Source organism: Theropithecus gelada, chromosome 7a (assembly GCF_003255815.1).
Source record: "Theropithecus gelada isolate Dixy chromosome 7a, Tgel_1.0, whole genome shotgun sequence".
Taxonomy (NCBI): domain Eukaryota; kingdom Metazoa; phylum Chordata; class Mammalia; order Primates; family Cercopithecidae; genus Theropithecus; species Theropithecus gelada.
In genome coordinates, this window is record NC_037674.1 from 2130048 (window position 1) to 2149381 (window position 19334).

The 19334-nt window shown below is 42.5% G+C and overlaps 1 protein-coding gene across 7 annotated transcripts in view; it reads left to right on the plus strand.

The window, feature by feature from the left end:
• Positions 1–18506, plus strand: part of GABRB3 (gamma-aminobutyric acid type A receptor beta3 subunit) — a 242150-nt gene extending 223644 nt beyond the window's left edge. For 4 of the 7 annotated variants that reach the window (XM_025390621.1, XM_025390620.1, XM_025390625.1 and 1 more), the window contains one exon: positions 13907–18505. In XM_025390621.1, the coding sequence (XP_025246406.1) occupies positions 13907–14248 (342 nt within the window). In that variant the 3' untranslated portion in view covers positions 14249–18505. Of the gene's footprint in view, positions 1–9422; positions 9429–13906 lie in introns of all 7 variants that reach the window. The other 3 variants (XM_025390622.1, XM_025390624.1, XM_025390619.1) reach the window with 2 other exon arrangements.
• Positions 18507–19334: the final 828 nt, after the last annotated feature.

Consider the following 19334-nt stretch of genomic DNA (forward strand, 5'->3'; position numbering starts at 1 on the left):
CAGCGTGCTGCCATTCTTTGCACTGGAGTAGGCATACAGTCTCTTGTCCACCTGCCCACTGGCCACTGTCCTCTAGGGAAAAAGCAAAGTTCAAAAGGAACGAACAAGACGGGCAGTGCTCTGTCTGGAAGCTCTCATAGATCTGCCATGGCCCTGGCCCCTCCCAGTTGTGATCTGCAAAAAGCCAGGGTTGGGCAGACCTAGGCACTTTGTTTTAGGAAGTCCATGGACTTTCTTTTTTTTTTTTTTTTTTAATTTATTTATTATTATTATACTTTAAGTTGTAGGGTACATGTGCATAACGTGCAGGTTTGTTACATATGTATACTTGTGCCATGTTGGTCTGCTGTACCCATCAACTCGTCATTTACATCAGGTATAACTCCCAATGCAATCCCTCCCCCCTCCCCCCTCCCCATGATAGGCCCCGGTGTGTGATGTTCCCCTTCCCGAGTCCAAGTGATCTCATTGTTCAGTTCCCACCTATGAGTGAGAACATGCGGTGTTTGGTTTTCTGTTCTTGTGATAGTTTGCTAAGAATGATGGTTTCCAGCTGCATCCATGTCCCTACAAAGGACACAAACTCATCCTTTTTTATGGCTGCATAGTATTCCATGGTGTATATGTGCCACATTTTCTTAATCCAATCTGTCACTGATGGACATTTGGGTTGATTCCAAGTCTTTGCTATTGTGAATAGTGCTGCAATAAACATACGTGTGCATGTGTCTTTATAGCAGCATAATTTATAATCCTTTGGGTATATCCCCAGTAATGGGATGGCTGGGTCATATGGTACATCTAGTTCTAGATCCTTGAGGAATCGCCATACTGTTTTCCATAATGGTTGAACTAGTTTACAATCCCACCAACAGTGTAAAAGTGTTCCTATTTCTCCACATCCTCTCCAGCACCTGTTGTTTCCTGACTTTTTAATGATCGCCATTCTAACTGGTGTGAGATGGCATCTCATTGTGGTTTTGATTTGCATTTCTCTGATGGCCAGTGATGATGAGCATTTTTTCATATGTCTGTTGGCTGTATGAATGTCTTCTTTTGAGAAATGTCTGTTTATATCCTTTGCCCACTTTTTGATGGGGTTGTTTGTTTTTTTCTTGTAAATTTGTTTGAGTTCTTTGTAGGTTCTGGATATTAGCCCTTTTTCAGATGAGTAGATTGCAAAAATTTTCTCCCATTCTGTAGGTTGCCTGTTCACTCTGATGGTAGTTTCTTTTGCTGTGCAGAAGCTCTTTAGTTTAATTAGATCCCATTTGTCAATTTTAGCTTTTGCTGCCGTTGCTTTTGGTGTTTTAGACATGAAGTCTTTGCCCATGCCTATGTCCTGAATGGTACTACCTAGGTTTTCCTCTAGGATTTTTATGGTATTAGGTCTAACATTTAAGTCTCTAATCCATCTTGAATTAATTTTCGTATAAGGAGTAAGGAAAGGATCCAGTTTGAGCTTTCTACTTATGGCTAGCCAATTTTCCCAGCACCATTTATTAAATAGGGAATCCTTTCCCCATTTCTTGTTTCTCTCAGGTTTGTCAAAGATCAGATGGCTGTAGATGTGTGGTATTATTTCTGAGGACTCTGTTCTGTTCCATGGTCTATATCTCTGTTTTGGTACCAGTACCATGCTGTTTTGGTTACTGTAGCCTTGTAGTATAGTTTGAAGTCAGGTAGCGTGATGCCTCCAGCTTTGTTCTTTTGACTTAGGATTGTCTTGGAGATGCGGGCTCTTTTTTGGTTCCATATGAACTTTAAAGCAGTTTTTTCCAATTCTGTGAAGAAACTCATTGGTAGCTTGATGGGGATGGCATTGAATCTATAAATTACCTTGGGCAGTATGGCCATTTTCACGATATTGATTCTTCCTATCCATGAGCATGGTATGTTCTTCCATTTGTTTGTGTCCTCTTTTATTTCACTGAGCAGTGGTTTGTAGTTCTCCTTGAAGAGGTCCTTTACATCCCTTGTAAGTTAGGAAGTCCATGGACTTTCTAAAGCCCTCGCACACCCTCCTCCAGCCCAGCTCAACTCAGCAATGCTCTTACATCCTTCCAACCACAAAGCCACTTGATCTTTAGATGTCATTTCAGCTTATATAAAAGCGGTATGTTATTGTGATTATAAACAACATTTGAATGAAAGCACATTATAGTTCCAATATAATTTTTAAAATGTATCCTTCCACCTCTTCTATCCCCTCAGATCCTCAAGGATATATTTCTACCTGTTTACATATTGGGTTTCTTACCACATTTTTTTTTTAATTCTTCTTGTTAAACATACTGTTAGGCCATTCTTGTGTTGCTATAAAGGAATACCTGAGAGTGGCAAATTTACAAAGAAAACAGGTTTAATTGGTTCACGGTTCTGCAGGTTTTACAGGAAGTGTGGCAATAATGTCTGCAGGTTTTACAGGAAGTGTGGCAATAATGTCTGCTCGGTTTCTGAGGTGGTTTCAGGAAGCTCACAATCATGGTGGAAGTCAAAGCGGGAGCTGCAGGCACGTTACATGGCAAAAGTAGGAACAAGGAGGAGGGGAAGATACCACATACTTTTAAACAGCCAGATCATCTCATGAGAAGTCACTCACTATCATAGCACCAAAGGGATGGTGCTAAACAATTCATGAGGAAACTGTGTCAAATTATTGGAGGTGGGGCCTGGTGGGAGATGATTGGATCACGAGGGCGGTTTCTCATGAATGGTTTAATACCACACCACCCTGCTTGGTGCCGTCCTCGTGAGATGTGTCTGCTCCCCCCTTACCTTCCGCCATGATTATAAGTTTCCTGGGGCTTCCCCAGAAGCCGAGAGGTGCCAGCACCATGCTTCCTGTACAGCTTGCAGAACTGTAAGCCAATTAAACCTCTTACCTCTTTCTTTATGAATTACCCAGTCTCTGGTATTTCCTTTTTTCTTTTTTTTTCTTTTTCTTTTTCTTTTTTTTTGAGATGGAGTTTCGCTCTTGTTGCTCAGGCTGGAGTGCGATGGTGTGATCTTGACTCACTGCAGCTTCCGCCTCCCAGGTTCAAATGATTCTCCTGCCTCAGCCTCCTGAGTAGCTGGAATTACAGGCATGTAACACCACGCCCGGCTAATTTTGTATTTTTAGTAGAAACGGGGTTTCTCCGTGTTGGCCAGGTTGGTCTTGAACTCCTGACCTCAGATGATCCACCTGCCTTGGCCTCCCAAAGTGCTTTGATTACAGGTGTGAGCCACCACACCCGGCTCAGTCTCAGGTATTTCTTTATAGCAATGGGAGAATGGCCTAATACACCTTCCACCAAGCCCCACCTCCAATACTGGGGATTACAGTTCAACATGAGATTTGGGCAGGGACACAGATCCAAACCACATCCAAACCATATCACATACCTATTTCTCTAGCCTGTGGAGGTTTTGTTCCTCTATCCTGTGCCCTCCATGCCTTTATGGGTCCACACCTCCCAGCGAACACAGTAGCTCCTTGGAGGACTGTCTGTGCCCGTACGAGGCCCACGAACATTCATGAACCCATGCAAGCACATTAAGTGAATGTAAATGGCTCCTTCCTTTCAGCACAGCATAAATAGAGTTGGTCAGAAAACTGAGGATCTGTGAATAAAACGAGGTTTTTCACAGGCAAAATTATCTTAAATTTCTTAGTGGAAAATATACTTCGTATCATACTGTTATATTTCCAAATAGGTCCATATCCTCCTAGGAACACACAGTACGCTTTGGTCATGCTGTTTCCAAGGAAACTAGAATTCATTGTTTCCATCACAGAGGCACACGTATCCACACACACATATACAATGAATGCTGTCTTTCCAAATTTCCTCTTAATTTAAACAGATTATACATTTTTTTCTTCTAAATGAGACTGTTTAAAACAGTCAAATTGTGGTGCTGCAGAAATACCTTTCTGGGTACAAGGCTTAAAATCTAAGATAAAAACAAAAAGACAAAAAAACTCGAGCATCCGTAGAGAAAATTAGCGGGATATAGAAAAAGTGTATTATAAATTAAATGCAGAAGAAATTTTTAGTTGATTCATGAGTCTGTGTTTATTGTTTGGTTTTTCAAAAATCTGTTTCTGTGTTTTCTCAACAATCTTAGTAAGGCCTTTATATATTCATATGTTTAAGAATCTGTAATTATAGATCGTACTTAAGGTTTGAAGTCAACATATGATTATGTGTATGCTAATTCTAAATGCATATTTGATGCTCCTAAAGATAAGCATTAAAAAATTATTCCTGAGCACACCTAAGTCTTTAGTGATAATTTTTAAATAGAAATGTACCTCCCAAAAAGTTTATATCAAGTAATGTGGATGAATGAAAGGAACATGAGAAAAGAATCAAATTTTATGTGAAACAGAAGTGGTACTATATACACAACCTAACAGCTTACTTAGTCCTTTGTTTCTTTTTTTAACTATTATTTTAGCTTCAAGGGTACATGTGCAGGTTTGTTATATGGCTAAAGTACATGTCACAGGGTTTGGTGTACAGATTATTTCCTCACCCAGGTAATGAGCATAGTGCCCAAAAGGTATTTTTTTGATCCTCTTCCTCCTCTCACCCTTCACACCCAAGTGGGCCCTGGTGTCTGCTGTTTTCCCTTTTTTCGTCCATGCATACTCGGTGTTTAGCTCCCACTTGTCAGTGAGAGTGTGCAGTATTTGTGTTTCTGTTCCTGTGTTAGTTACCTTAGGATAATGTCCTCCGGCTCCATCCATGTTGTTGCAGAGGACGTGATGTTCTTTTTATGGCTGCGTAGTATTCCATGGTATATATGTACCCCACTTTCTTTATCTGGTCCACTGTTGATGGGCATTTAGATTGATTCTCTGTCTTTACTATTGTGAATAGTGCTATGACGTGTCAGGGATAGCACCTGGGATTGCATCTCAGTGTGGCCAGCAACACCCTGCAGCTTTCCCCTGACTGACAGCTGCTGGCTCCACAGCAGGGATTTGGTTTGTCACCGTCTTTCCTGAGACCACTTTCTGTGTCCTGTAAGGCATCTCAAGAGAAAACAGTACCCTATGGACACTGTAGGCCACCAGCAACTGCCTGTTGATACTGTGGTTTTAGTGACCCTACTGTAAAACCATGAGTAGATTTTCCTTATATTTAGTATTTATGCCATATTTTAGCTTAGTAGTTGATTCATGAATACTTAAGACATTCGCATATTCACTTAGTATCTCCCCAGACTAGTGGTACCATGTAAGCGTTGACCTTCACTTGCCTGTGCATACCGTCTGTTCCTGAGTTGTTTCTATACCCAAGAGTTCATCTTTGGTTGTAATTCATGCATTATGGTTACAAGCCTTGCGATATTTTACAAGTTGACCAATTAGTATTTGAATTTCATGAGGTGGTAGAGAGTCATAATTCTTGGCAAGGAATCAGAGCTGCAGTCTCAACATCATTCTTACTAAAGAGCAAGATTTCATTCTTCCTGTGGCAAGTCCTTTCTCATTCCTCTAAAATGACGGTATTTTACTTAACTAGAAGCTGGAAGAAAATTAGAGAATGAGATATCAACTGTGTGCCAATCTGGTGACATATTTTAGGAAAAAACAAAAAATCTCTCTGTGCTATATTCTGAATGAGATGTTTTTAGTCTTTGAATGTTTGCACCTGTCAAGGTTATAGAGCAGGAAGAAAAACTTCATTGAAATCAATGGTTCTAATTATAGTAGAGATGAGATGAACCCTTCAAAATAAAGAGTATTCATGAAATGATTTAAAAATTGCAAGTCATCTGTCATTCTATGAAGGGCATTTCAGCCTTGTATTTCACCCACAATCGCTTCTTTCTACTTTAAGACTTAAATTCTAGATAATAGAAAAAGACTTTCTCTTTTGGAAATATTTGTTTATTTGGCTCCTAAGATTTAACAGATTTTTAATAACCCTTTAGTTCTTTCAGAAAAAAAAAATCCATGAGTAATTTTGGTGGAAATTTTCTACATACTGGTTCATGCTTAAATGAAAACCATACAAATGTAAAACCATAAATAAAGCAGCCAGACTATTTCAAGCTAAGATCTTATTAATTCAGTATATATTCAGGTTCCTTTTCACACTTGAATGAGAGGTACCTGCACTGTTATTTCCATTACAACTGTTCACCCACTCTGAAATAAGAATACTGTAAAATTGTATTGGTTCTCGAATTCTTTCTCACATGCACTGTATCCTGAGACAGCTACCAGTTAGTCATACATGTCCAAAGCCCCCAAGAGCACTGTAGTTTTGTAAATTATTAACAACATAGGTGGGGAGGTGGGTTTGACTTCCCTCAGGCTAAGTTTTCTTCACTAGAGTTCAAGGGCACAGCCTTAGAGACCCACCTTCGTGAGATCGTTTCCCAGACACAACACTGGCCACAGGGCTGGGGAAGACAGGACATGGATTCATACAGATTTGTATCTCAATCTTGAAAACTCAACTCAGCATTCATTTGACCCGATGTCTTGTGTCGTCTTCACTCTACCTGTGCAGTTCCTGAAGTCCCCACCTACATGGTGACCCATTCCCCTTCTATTGTCCTGTCCTCTCTACCTAGGATGCTTTTCTTCTTGGTCCACATTTCCCTCCAAGATCTAAGCCAGATGTTTTCCTCCATGACATTTTCCTTGATTGTTTTTTTTTGTTGTTTGTTTGTTTGTTTGTTTTTTGAGACGGAGTCTCACTCTGTCCCCCAGGCTGGAGTGCAGTGGCACGATCTCAGCTCACTGCAACCTCTGCCTCCAAGGTTTAAGCGATTCTCCTGCTTCAGCCTCCCAAGTAGCTGGGATTACAGGCACCATGCCCGGCTAATTTTTATATATATTTTTTAGTAGAGACAGGGTTTCACCATGTTGGCCAGGATGGTCTTGATCTCCCGACCTCGTGATCTCCCGACCTCGTAATCCGCCCGCCTCAGCCTCCCAAATGCTGGGATTACAGGCGTGAGCCACTACGCCCGGCCAACATTTTCCTTGATTTTTTTGGCCTCCCACGTATCTGCATCCTGCCCCCATCACTCCCTGCTCTAAGCAGTTGGTTTTGTTTCTGTTCTGCCAACTTACGGGGCACATGCTTTATGCTTGTGAAAATGGCAGATCACTCACATCCCATGTGCCCAGCAAGCCTTGCCTCCTAGACAGCATCTGACTCACTGCATCTTCCAAAATATGCACACCCATGACGCGGACGTGGTACACCTGCTCTTGTAACATGTGTCCATGAATGAGCGCTAGTTGTCATGGATTTGGTCGCACTGGAGGGGTGTTTTTTCCACTTTCCTAATGGGAAGAGAGGACAAGGCTTATAAATGTCATCTTTATAAAGCCGGGTAAAACTGAGTCATTAGAATCGTCAAAGTTCATCTGACTAAACAGGTTGCAAAATACTCCCCTTTCTTCCTTTAAGAAAAGACATTCCTCTCCTTGGTATTTCACTCCACAAATTTGTTAATTCTGGTCTACTAGATTTTGATAAAAGGAGCTTTTTTTTTTTTTTTTTTTTTTTTTTGGAGACAGAGTCTCGCGCTGTGTCACCCAGGCTGGAGTGCAGTGGCGCGATCTCGGCTCACTGCAAGCTCCGCCTCCCAGGTTCACGCCATTCTCCTGCCTCAGCCTCCGAGTAGCTGGGACTACAGGCGCCCGCCACCACGCCCGGCTAGTTTTTTGTATTTTTAGTAGAGACGGGGTTTCACCATGTTAGCCAGGATGGTCTCGATCTCCTGACCTCGTGATCCGCCCGCCTCGGCCTCCCAAAGTGCTGGGATTACAGGCTTGAGCCACCGCGCCCGGCCTAAAAGGAGCTTTTTATATGTTATTGTATAACTAGAAAAGAGATGGTATTTAAAAGTGTGTTTAGGCCAGGTGCGGTGGCTCAAGCCTGTAATCTCAGCACTTTGGGAGGCGGAGGCAGGAGGATTCCTTACGCCTGGGAATTCCAGATCAGCCTGGACAACAAAGAAAGACCTTGTTTCTACAAAAAAAAAAAAAAAAAAAAATTAAAAAAATAGCCAGGTGTGGCGAGTTCCTGTGGTCCCAGCTACTCGGGAGGCTAAGGCAAGAGGATCACTTGAGCCCAGGAATCTGGGGCTGCAGGGAGCTATGGTCCCAACACTGGACTCAAGCCCAGGCAACAGAGCAAGACCCTGTCTCTGAAAAGTAATAATTATCAATGTGTTTAAAAGGCAAACTGCAGTATTTTTTCAGATGCACTTGTTGATTATTTAAGATCTCATCAGCTAGACCCTTTGAGGGTGAGGACCTTCTTGTGTTCACTTTGTGCTCCTAAGGACAGAGCAAGATGGTGACATGTAGCAGCCGTGTGGTAATGTTTTAACGAATGGTCTTGAACAATCCCGGCCCCTTCGTGGAAGTGCATTCTCCAGTGAGGCATCCCACGTCCTGAAGTGGACGACTGGGCTCTTCATCTCACAGTTTTGTTATTTAAAACATTGCATAGTCTGTAGAGACCATTTTTCTAAAGCTAAATAATGCTTTCTGGTTTTTTCCATCTTCAGGAAAACGATTTCACTTTTCTGATACTGTAATTCCCAAACCACTTAGTATTATTGAAAAGAACAAATTCTGCATTACTATGCAGTGGCTCATGCCTGTAATCCCAGCACTTTAGGAGGCCATGACAGGTGGATCACAAGGTCAGGAGATGGAGACCATCCTGGCTAACACGGTGAAACCCCGTCTCTACTAAAAATACAAAAAATTAGCCTGGTGTGGTGGCGGCGACTGTAGTCCCAGCTACTCGGGAGGCTGAGGCAGGAGAATGGCGTGAACCTGGGAGGCGGAGCTTGCAGTGAGCCGAGATCGTGCCACTGCACTCCAGCCTGGGCGACAGAGCGAGACATCATCTCAAAAAAAAAAAAAAACTACTACCAGCATCTTCCACCTTTGATTATCTTCTGACTCAACATCAGATAAATTTTAAACATATAAGCTTACCATTTAAGTAGAACTGTTTAAAATGCTGGACATTCTAATAAAATCAAATTGAGCTTATTTGATAAATGATCTCAACTTATCAAATTCCTTTACATGGTAACCTAATATACTTTCTGATTCATGATTCAAAATCAGACATATTTGGTGGGGTACCAAGCGTATTCGTTGCAGTAAATGGAATGAATGGAACACCCCAAATGAACAGGAACACACTGGCCGACCCCCCTCCCAGGCCCTCTCCACAACAAGATTCCCAGTGTGAGCCAGGCAGCTCATTCTCTCCACCACGTCTTTCCTTTGTGGCACAAGGTACCATAGAAGGTGCTGGAAGGGGATAGAGACCAGAGGACAAGCTTCTCTCCTGGACAATCTTGCTGTGAATCGGTCTTCCTGCAAAGACCAGCTGGGCTGCCCAGCCAAGCCCTCCTCCCTGCAGCATCCAGGGCAGGTTCAGGTTGCCCCTTCTCAGGGATAGTGAATGGCTACTCTTGCCCCAGGAGGATGTGGCCCTAGCACTCCCACAGCTAGCCGTAGGTGGCCTGCACAGGGGACATGCTACTGCCATGGGCACCTGTTTCAGCCACACCTGAATTTAACTGTTGGGCTTCTCCTGCCATATTCTCTTGGTACAATGAGAAACTCTGTCTCCCAAACCAAGGAATGCTTCCCTTGTCTTAAAGACGTGCAGACATGCTTTGTCATTTAAAGAGTGTTGCTGCTAATCATCCCATGGAAAGAAAACAGAAAGGACAGATATATAACAGAAGGCCGGGTGCGGTGGCACACACCTGTAATCCCAGCACTTTGGGAGGCTGAGGCAAGAGGATCACCTGAGATTGGGAGTTTGAGACCAGCCTGACCAACATGGAGAAACCCCATCTCTACTAAAAATACAAAATTAGCTGGGTGTGGGGGCACACGCCTGTAATCCCAGCTACTCGGGAGGCTGAGGCAGGGGAATCGCTTGAACCCAGGAGGAAGAGGTTGCGGTGAGCCGAGATCATGCCATTGCACTCCAGTCTGGGCAACAAGAGTGAAACTCCACCTCAAAAAAAAAAAAAAAAAGAAGAAAAAATCAAAGTTTTACCAAGGTCTAACATTCCAAGTGCTTTTGAGATACAAGCTCCATTAGAATTTTCCTTCTGCTGGATAAAAAAATATAAGAAAATGCCCTCCTCACCTCCCACATCATGTGTCTCCATGAAGGGCCTTCCAGCACGGGTGGTGTGATCTCGGTCCATTCCCATCTCCAAGCACTCTCAGCCTGGCCGTCCTCCATTCTAAGGAGACCACTCCATCCAGTGGAGGACAGATGAGGTCACTCTCTGACCGCTTCTAAACCAATGCTGGCCGTAAACGACAGGGAAGACCCGCAGTGACACTGTTCATCCTAGCACTATAGGATGTAGCACTGGTTTAGAAGCACTGGCCCCACCCGGACTCATGGCACACTTGCTGCCATGTGAACGCTCCTGCTAGGAGCTCACAGGGAACAGGAGTGCATGGGCCGGAATGGGATTGGGGTGCTGAGTGACTCTCCACTCCTTCCCCAGCCCCTGAGCTACGGAGATTCAGCACTGGGCAGGCGGAGGCCCAGCGTTGCTGCTGTGGGCATGCCGTGTGTGTCTCGAGGCTTAAGGAAAACTCCGAGATGGGTTGCAGTCGCCAGGGGAGCAGTTATTCATGGGCTTCGGGCATTTCCATTCCAGACCGCCCTAAAGGAAACGGAAACCATTGCAGGGCGCTCTCCCTGGGGTGCCACTCTGCACACTGTCTTCTCAAATTCAATTTCTTATAGCTTGAGTTGCACTTCAGAAATCTATGACTTTCTACCTAGAAATTACTCTTCCTGTTCCCTAAAGAGTTAAATTGAAATTCTTTCACCTGACATACAGAAAACAAAAACCTCACTGGCCTGAATCTAATCTGTGTTTCCACCCAGCACGAGGTGTACTTTTCTATTGTGATAAGAGGATACGAAAGTGATCATGGCAGTGACGATCGTGACCTCATCTGTCTCAGGCTTAGTATGTGCTGGGAACAGTGTTTGCCTTTCTCAAAATATTTCAGGTACTCTTCAAGCTTCGCTTGTGATGTTTTTGCTGCATTTTGTCTGAAAAATTTCTACTCATTCTTTGAGGCACAATGCAAATGTATCTTCCCTCTCACCTCCTATAGTAGTGTTGATTACCATTGTAACAGAGTACCACAAATGTAGTAGCTTTAAATGACACCTGGTTTTATCTCATGATTCTGTTAGGCCAGACGTGCAGGTACAGTGAGACTCGGCTGGGTCCTACCCTTAGGGTGTCAGGAGGCTGAAATTAAGGTACTGGCAGTCTGTGTTCCATTCCTTTCTGCAGGCTCTGGGGTTAACTGTGCTTCCAGGATCACTCAGGTGCTTGGTCAAGTACAACTCCCTGTGGTTGTGAATTGAGGTCCCCATTGCCTTGGCTGGATCTTACGGTTGTTCTGTTTTTAGTTATTTGAGAAACCTCCCTACTGGTTTCCATAATGGCTGTATGAATTTATATTCCCACCAACAGTGTCTAAGAGATCCTGTTTCTTGGCTGTCTTGCCAGCACCTGTTATTTTTGTCTTTTTGATAGTAGCCATTCTCACTGGGGTGAGATGATATCTCATGTGGCTTTGATTTGCATTTTCCTGACTAGTGATGTTGAGTATTTCTTTCATGTGCCTGTTTGCCATTTGTATGTCTTCCTTTGAGACATGTGTATTCAGATCCTTTGTCCATTTTCTAATGGGATTATTTGATTTCGGGCTGTCAGCTGGGGCCATCTTTGCTCCTATCAGCTGTCTTGTTCCTTCTTATGTTTTCCCTACAGCCTTTCCATCGAGGGTGACTCAAGTCCTCAGGCTTTGAGTTCCTCTGTTTTTCTCTCTCTGACGTTTTCTCCTGCTTCCTGTTGGAGAAAGTTCTCTACTTTTGAAGGTGTGATGAGATTGGGCCCACCTGGACAATCCCAGGTCCTCTTCCTATCTTAGGGTATGTGCCCTTAATGACAAGCACAAAGTCACTTTTGCATAGGGTAACATACTCACGGAATCTGGTGAGGATTGTGAGCTTGGTGCCGAGCGATGAATGGGCTCACTGCCTGATGTGCTGGAAGACAATACGATGGCACCGAATTTTGAGAAAATAAAAGTTTTATTGCGAGTCAGCTGGCAAGGAGATATAGGAGGAAATGCTCAAATCTGTTTCGAGGAACTGAGGTTTGGGGCAGGTTTTCTAGGCATAGGGTAATGAGGCATGTTCTGATTGGCTCTTGCAATGAGGTGATGCTGGGAGGTGTGGTCTGGCTGCATCATGCCATGGGGTGACACAAGGGCTCAATCTGATTGGATGCTGGATCCTGCCATGTGGTGTTTGCTGAGCAGTTAGGCTCCACCTATGGTTGTGTGCTTGGTCCATCTGGGCATGCTCAGGTTACATGACCTTCAACCTGGGGGTTCATGGCAACTGAAAATAACTCACCATTTTATTACACAAGGTTGAACCAGACTGGGTTGATCCTAGGGTTCCAACCTCCCTGGGGGCCATTACCCCGATGACCACCTCACTTTCCTCAAGCATAATGAAGTGACCTAGAATGGTGTTACCAAACCTGTAGACATCTGAGAGTCCTCTTTGGTGCCTTTCCACCAAAGTCTGAGTGGTCCCTGGATGTGCAGCCCTTCCGTGTCCCAGCCCCCTTGAAGTCTGAGGTCATCCCACCGGTGGTCGTATCCCCACTTGGAACTTCACACAGGCCCAGCGCCTTCTCGAGCAGGACTCCTCTCACCACCTCACCTCCTGCTCATCTAGCTGGATGCCACTGATGACATTGCAGAAGGCGGGAAGACACAAATTAATACAGCAATAAATTATTCCTACACAAAATAACTGTGTTTTGTGAAAGAGTTATGGAGGAAGCCACAGACACTTAATCTAGTACTGGAACACGGGGTAGGCTTTCCACAGCCAAAAACAGGACAGAGAAAATGGCCCTTCAGGCAAAGAAAGAGAAGAGAAATAGAGAAGTGTGGGGCTTGCTGGAGTGAAAGCCCAGGGGACCGTGGAATGGCCCTTGGCGCTGTGGCAGGGATGGGAACTGCTCAGAAAGCAGATGCTAATAGTTCATTTCAGAAAGGACTCCACTGGGGCCGCCAGCCCCAGGATGTTCTGTGAAAGGCTCAAAGTTCCAGGGCAGACCAACCCACAAACAGAGTGGACCTTTGGCATCATCATGAAACGTCTGAAGCTACATTTGGCACAGAATAAAACGCTATCATTGTAAAGTCTGGCTCCATTGTGGGAAGGGAATTTCGTCTATTTTATATGTAGCCCTTCAAAAGGAAGTCTCCTGCCAGGACCAGTATTGGGCAAGGGGTGCCTGCTTGAGTTGGAGTCGGGGTGTGTGTATCTACTCCACGGAAGTCATCAGGCGTGCCTTTCGATCCGGGACTATTCATGTGTTTCTCTGTAGTAATTTGGGGGTGTTAGATCATCAGAAAAGGGAACGAGATGACTTCCAAAGACAAATGGGAGAATATAGTTTTTATTCAAAGCATCGTTGTGAAAATGGTTAGAGCACCTAAGTTAACAGCTTGAAAGTCATTTGTACTTTAATTTTTTCAGTAAAGGATTTGTATCCGTAATGTGAAATTGCAATTTGAAAAAGCCGCTCCCCCTTCTTGCATCTAATCTCTTACACGAGCATTTTTAGATCAAGGAAATAAAAATCTCTCAACTGCAATTAACCTCCAAAATGACATTTTCCAATAAAACGGAGTGCTGGGTTTGACAGATGTACAGTTTCTCGTAAAACATGTAAGGTGATGGCGTGACATCATTCTGCCCGGGATCTGCATAGGGAAGTCGGATTCATTGGCTGCTGGCTGTCTAACCATGTGCATTTTCCTTCCAATTAGGTGGATGCTCATGGAAACATTCTGTTGACATCGCTGGAAGTTCACAACGAAATGAACGAGGTCGCAGGTGGTGTTGGCGATACCAGGAATTCAGCAATATCCTTTGACAACTCAGGAATCCAGTACAGGAAACAGAGCATGCCTCGAGAAGGGCATGGGCGATTCCTGGGGGACAGAAGCCTCCCGCACAAGAAGACCCATCTACGGAGGAGGTCCTCGCAGCTCAAAATTAAAATACCTGATCTAACCGATGTGAATGCCATAGACAGATGGTCCAGGATCGTGTTTCCATTCACTTTTTCTCTTTTCAACTTAGTTTACTGGCTGTACTATGTTAACTGAGTGACTGTACTTGATTTTTCAAAGACTTCATTTAACACTGAGTGAAATATTACTCTGCCTGTCAAGTTTTTATACCTGTACACACACAGACACACACACAAGCAGACACACACATATATACATACGCAATTGTATATATATGTGAACTTTCTCAGCATATATATAAAATACACGTGTATATGAGGATGTATGTGTATATGTTTATACACACAGGAGTCAGTGCCCATGTGTATGGAAGACAAATACACATACATATATACATTTTGCAGCTATGGACAATTTACCACAGGATGCATATTAAAGAAAGTCATAGTTTTTTTCTTTTTTAATTGAAAGGGACAAGTATCTAAATATTATGCCTTGAGAATGAGGGCGTGAAACACAATATCATCCCCAAATGTGTCTTTTATTACCATAAGTTAGATGTTTTAGTTTAAAAATCAGAAAGACATTCTTAGTTAATCTTTGAAAACTCATACAGTGGTATTGCTAGTTTAAACTGAGTCACTCACTTCATATCCTCTCGTTCAGTTTAGTAAGCGAAGGCTTCTTGGCTTTTCTGGTGATGAGGTTTGTTTTCATCGGGCATACGTTTTCTGTAATGGTTTAGTGGCTGGGGTGAGCCACTGGCAGTGTGCTTACCTGTTGTCTTAAACATAGATAGATCCCACGTTGATGTCTGAACGAACGTCTTTTGAAAACCCATCGGGAGTGAATGGCATCTCATTGTAAGTACTCTAATATACAGTGTGTAGTTTGTTTCTGTTGTTCACTTGGAGTGGATCCAGTTTCACTGTCATGTGCGAACACAGTGGCACGTTTTGCCAATGACATTTCAATCACTGAAAATGTGCTCTACATCTCGTATGGATTTCTAGGCCTGATATCCAACAGAAAGCATAGACGTCTCAGGTTATTCGTTACTCTAAGGTAAAACCATCTAGGATGATTTTCCCCCTTGCAGTTATGTTATCAATCATTCTTATAACATTGTATGTTAATAGAAAATATATTTGCATAATATGCATATATATGTATATTTACCAAGATTTTGTTTCTTACGCTTGCTATCATGGCAGCATGCGATGTCATATTTTCCTTTATGTGATGTAACTACTTTCTGTTATCTAGAAATTAAGATTGAAGCTAAAACACTTCTGTTCAATTTCGGAAACTAAGAAACATCCTCATGCCTTTATTTCTGTATCTGACATATTTCATAAGCACATCCAACTACTCCTAGACTGACTAGGATTCTGCAGGAACATGACCCCTACACACCACGCGTCACCCAACGACCCATGACCGTTCTCTGAGGCAAAGGAGGGCAACCTGACGGCAAACACAGTCACTGTTGCTTCCTTCTGATCCACAGCCTCATCAGTATTTGGACTTTTTAAAGCTCGTAGAAACAAGACAAGGTGCACCGGTTTCATAGACGCAACCTTAACTTACTATTTAGATGAGATCTTTCTAAAGAAAAAAAAAAAAAGAGATGATATATTTTTTGTAAACAATATTTCTATCACAGGCATCCATAAACCGAAATGACTACAGTTGTGCAAACAGGTGTCACAGTGAAGTTGAGCATTTGGAGAAAAAATAAAAAGCAAAATTTGCAGGAAGAACTGCTAAATTAATACTTTATCCCAAAATGCCACGTATGCCTCGCCCTCTCTGTTCTATCCAAAACCAAGGACCAGAGTCTAGCCCAGTGCTCCAGTGGCTGGCCCCAGTTGTCTCGTCATAGGTAGGGGCACCACCTTCCCTGAGGATGCGTGTGGTGTGGACTATCCCCATGAGCTGACCACTACTTGATTTTTCTTTGGTGGCTGTAACAACCTTTAATTTGTGGGCATCTGCAACAGTTCAAAACCCACCATCAGACGAAACATAATCCACAAAATCTCACGCTAGAGGCAATTACCTCCTTTAAGGCCCTTTTCCCTCCTTCATTCCTATCTTTTTCCTCCTAATCACTGCTCTCTGGTTTTATTTTCATCTGGAGACTAGCCAGGGATTCCTTCGGCTTTGGCTTTTCTCTGACAGTTTTTTCCATCGGTAACAATGGGGGATCCTAAAAGTTAAACAGATTGGGAAAAACCTTGTAAGTGGCCTTATCATTATTATCATGTTAAAGAAAAAAATACATTTGCAAAGACCTTATCCCTTTCAATACTTCAGGTATATCTTTTTCCGTATCCAGTAATTAAAGGTGTGAGGTCCACATGCGGAAGAGGGACCCCAAAATGTACATGGATGTGGACAAAAACAGTCGATGGTCTATTTAAGTGTATAATGTATACTGTTCAGAACTGTGACATTAATTCTTTCTGGGAGAAAAGTGATTTAAAACTTTTTTGATGCATAGTTGAGGTACCCAAATATCACAGGCAGAGACTCCATGAGGCTCCAAGGAGCTGCAGTCTCCTTCCCGAGGTTTTCTGGATATAAATTTGCATGGTATAGTCATAATAGCTTTTGAGCTTTTTATATGCATTTGGCACCAAGACTGGGATCCACAACTTTGTAGACACCGCGATGAAGTTAACATATTAGCTATACTATAAATAGTGTTTGTAACTACACACACACACAAACACACACACACAAATACATACATATATTCTGTAAAAACAAAAAGAGAAAACTTTTTAAGATCCTTGGGTATGTGTTTGCTTTACTCCATTTCAGAAGAAAATTACTTTTCTTCTAACAAAATTATTTTATAGCTTCTCCATTTTTAAAACTTGTGAGAACATTGAGAAGAGAACTCTGTGTTAACAGAAGAGAGTTGAATTGGAGTCTCTGTTGTGTTCAAATGACCTCTCATTACTCCACAGTAGTTATTTGAGCCAGTGACTGAGCCGCGTTGAGGAATCCGGAACCCGGACCTCTGACGTTGTCGGGAGGTGGCTGCCACCCACACCCAGACCTCTTGCGTAAGGAGAGAAACATTATCATTGGGGATATAATGAGATTTCTTTCTTAACAACTGAAAGTAATAAAAAGTTAATTTTCTAAGTAGTCCTGTCTTTCCAAAATGCGCCACAGGGGCTCAAGATCTACAGAAGAATCTTGTTATGACAGTTTGTTATTACCCATATTCAGATATCCTTGAGATCATGGAAGAGCCCTGCTACATAACTCCCTACAGAGAAAGACTGATAGACTTGAGTGCTCCTTAAAACAAGTGTTACTCCTGTTCACCAACCCCGGGACTGTGGAGGGGTTCCACTGTCTATACCATGCGACATCCATTTCCCCCTGAATCTCAAACGAACTAGAAGGTATGTCATGAGAATATTTCCATTAGGTGTGGAAGCTACCTGTACATCTGCAATATCTTGTGTTTTTAACGCCAGCACCCAGAACTTTGACATGTTTGGTCACTCCCTTAAAGGCACGTCTCTCTCGTCCAAACACAGCACTGACATTTTTACCAAGGGGATCATCTCAAAGGTGATGCCGAACAAGTCTGGGGCTGGTTTTAAGGGGACAGGCACATTGCAGTTGTAGATGTTCGTTTGCAGCATCTAGTAGATAATCCATTGGTGTTTGTCCCACCGTGGTGTGTTCTAACAAGAATGTGTCCGACTTTGAATCTCCTGGCTTGAAAGTATAAACCATCACTTAATTCTTATTTTAACTCTCCACCTGAAAACCAGTTCATATTTCTGGCCATTTTATGTAAGCAAAACCGAACACTTGGTGAAATATTTTGTTACTCTTGGAATTGACTCTGGCTCTCAGTGTGAGCCATTAGAGTAACATCGAATCTTGGGGTAAAGAGCTGCCCAGGTGAATTAAATTTTTCCAGGACACTAGCTAGTGTGCCTTGGATTGATTACCTCTTCTACTGCATTGAAAGGTGCCATGTTTTGCTGAAATACTAAATTCCCAACACCTGGGTAAACAATGACCTCCCAGAGAGTGGCTCCCGTGTGCCTCTCCCTAGGACCAACCCCGTGAACATGTTTTGTCACACTTGTCTCATGTTTCTACTTCAAGTCAGTTGAGTGTGTTTAAGGTAAGTACAGGATTATTCTAGTAGGAATAGGCGATTGCTGTCATAATCAATTCTCATGTTGATTTCATTTTATTGTAAAGATAAATTTAAACCCAGTTTTGCTTAAGCACATTGATGTAATTTTTTGGTATTATTTGACATGAAAAAAAACAGCAAAATTGAGTGATAGATACAATATGAAACTTGTTGATGAATGAATTCAAATTTATTAAAAAAGGACTAACTGACTTAAATGTGAAGGCTGATTTTTTTTTTCTTCCTTGGCTATCTTGTGAAGACGGTGTGGTTATTTTAATTCTAGTCATTCTTAGTAGCACATGCCCATTTGGGTTATGCTGAAAGTAAAAAGAAATATACCTGAAATTGACTGCATGTGAGATCAATTGAACTATGACTTTAAAAAATGAAAATCACTATTTACCCTGAACTTCAAAGGACAGCTAGACACACAGAGCTCTAACTTGTCCCTGTCTTCAAGTAGGTATTTTAAGCAAGAAATATTTTTACATTAAAGGTCAGGGAGCCAACCTACCTAGAAGCTGTGGCCAAGGTGGCATTGATCCTTATCTTGAGTTCTTTAGTATGATAAGGCAGTTTCTTTGTTTCTGTTTTTCTCCAGTGAGAAAGTACCAAGCAATGTCTCAGAACTAGTTAATTAATTAATTGAGATCCTTGGACACTTTAGATAGAATTTTTATTGAGACATTATATCTAGGCCTCCAGAGAAGCTGTTGGTTCACCTGCAAACACCTTAAAAGGAATGTTCCCCATGGTGGTTTAAGTCTCACAAAATGCCCTCAGGTTTACCTCCAAATTTGCTTACTCTCAAGCAATATAATGCAGATTCTTTAGGAATTCTTTACAGGTCCTGTTTTCATTCTTTTTTTTTCCATTGTTTGGATAAGTTTTTTACATTTCTGGTCTACTTGGGGACCGCAACTTGGACATATGCCACACTAATTCTTCTAAGGCTGGCACATCATGAATGGGGACAGTTCTCACCCATTTCACTAGGTTAAAACCTTATCCATCCCAGGTGACCATCTTAAATTGCCA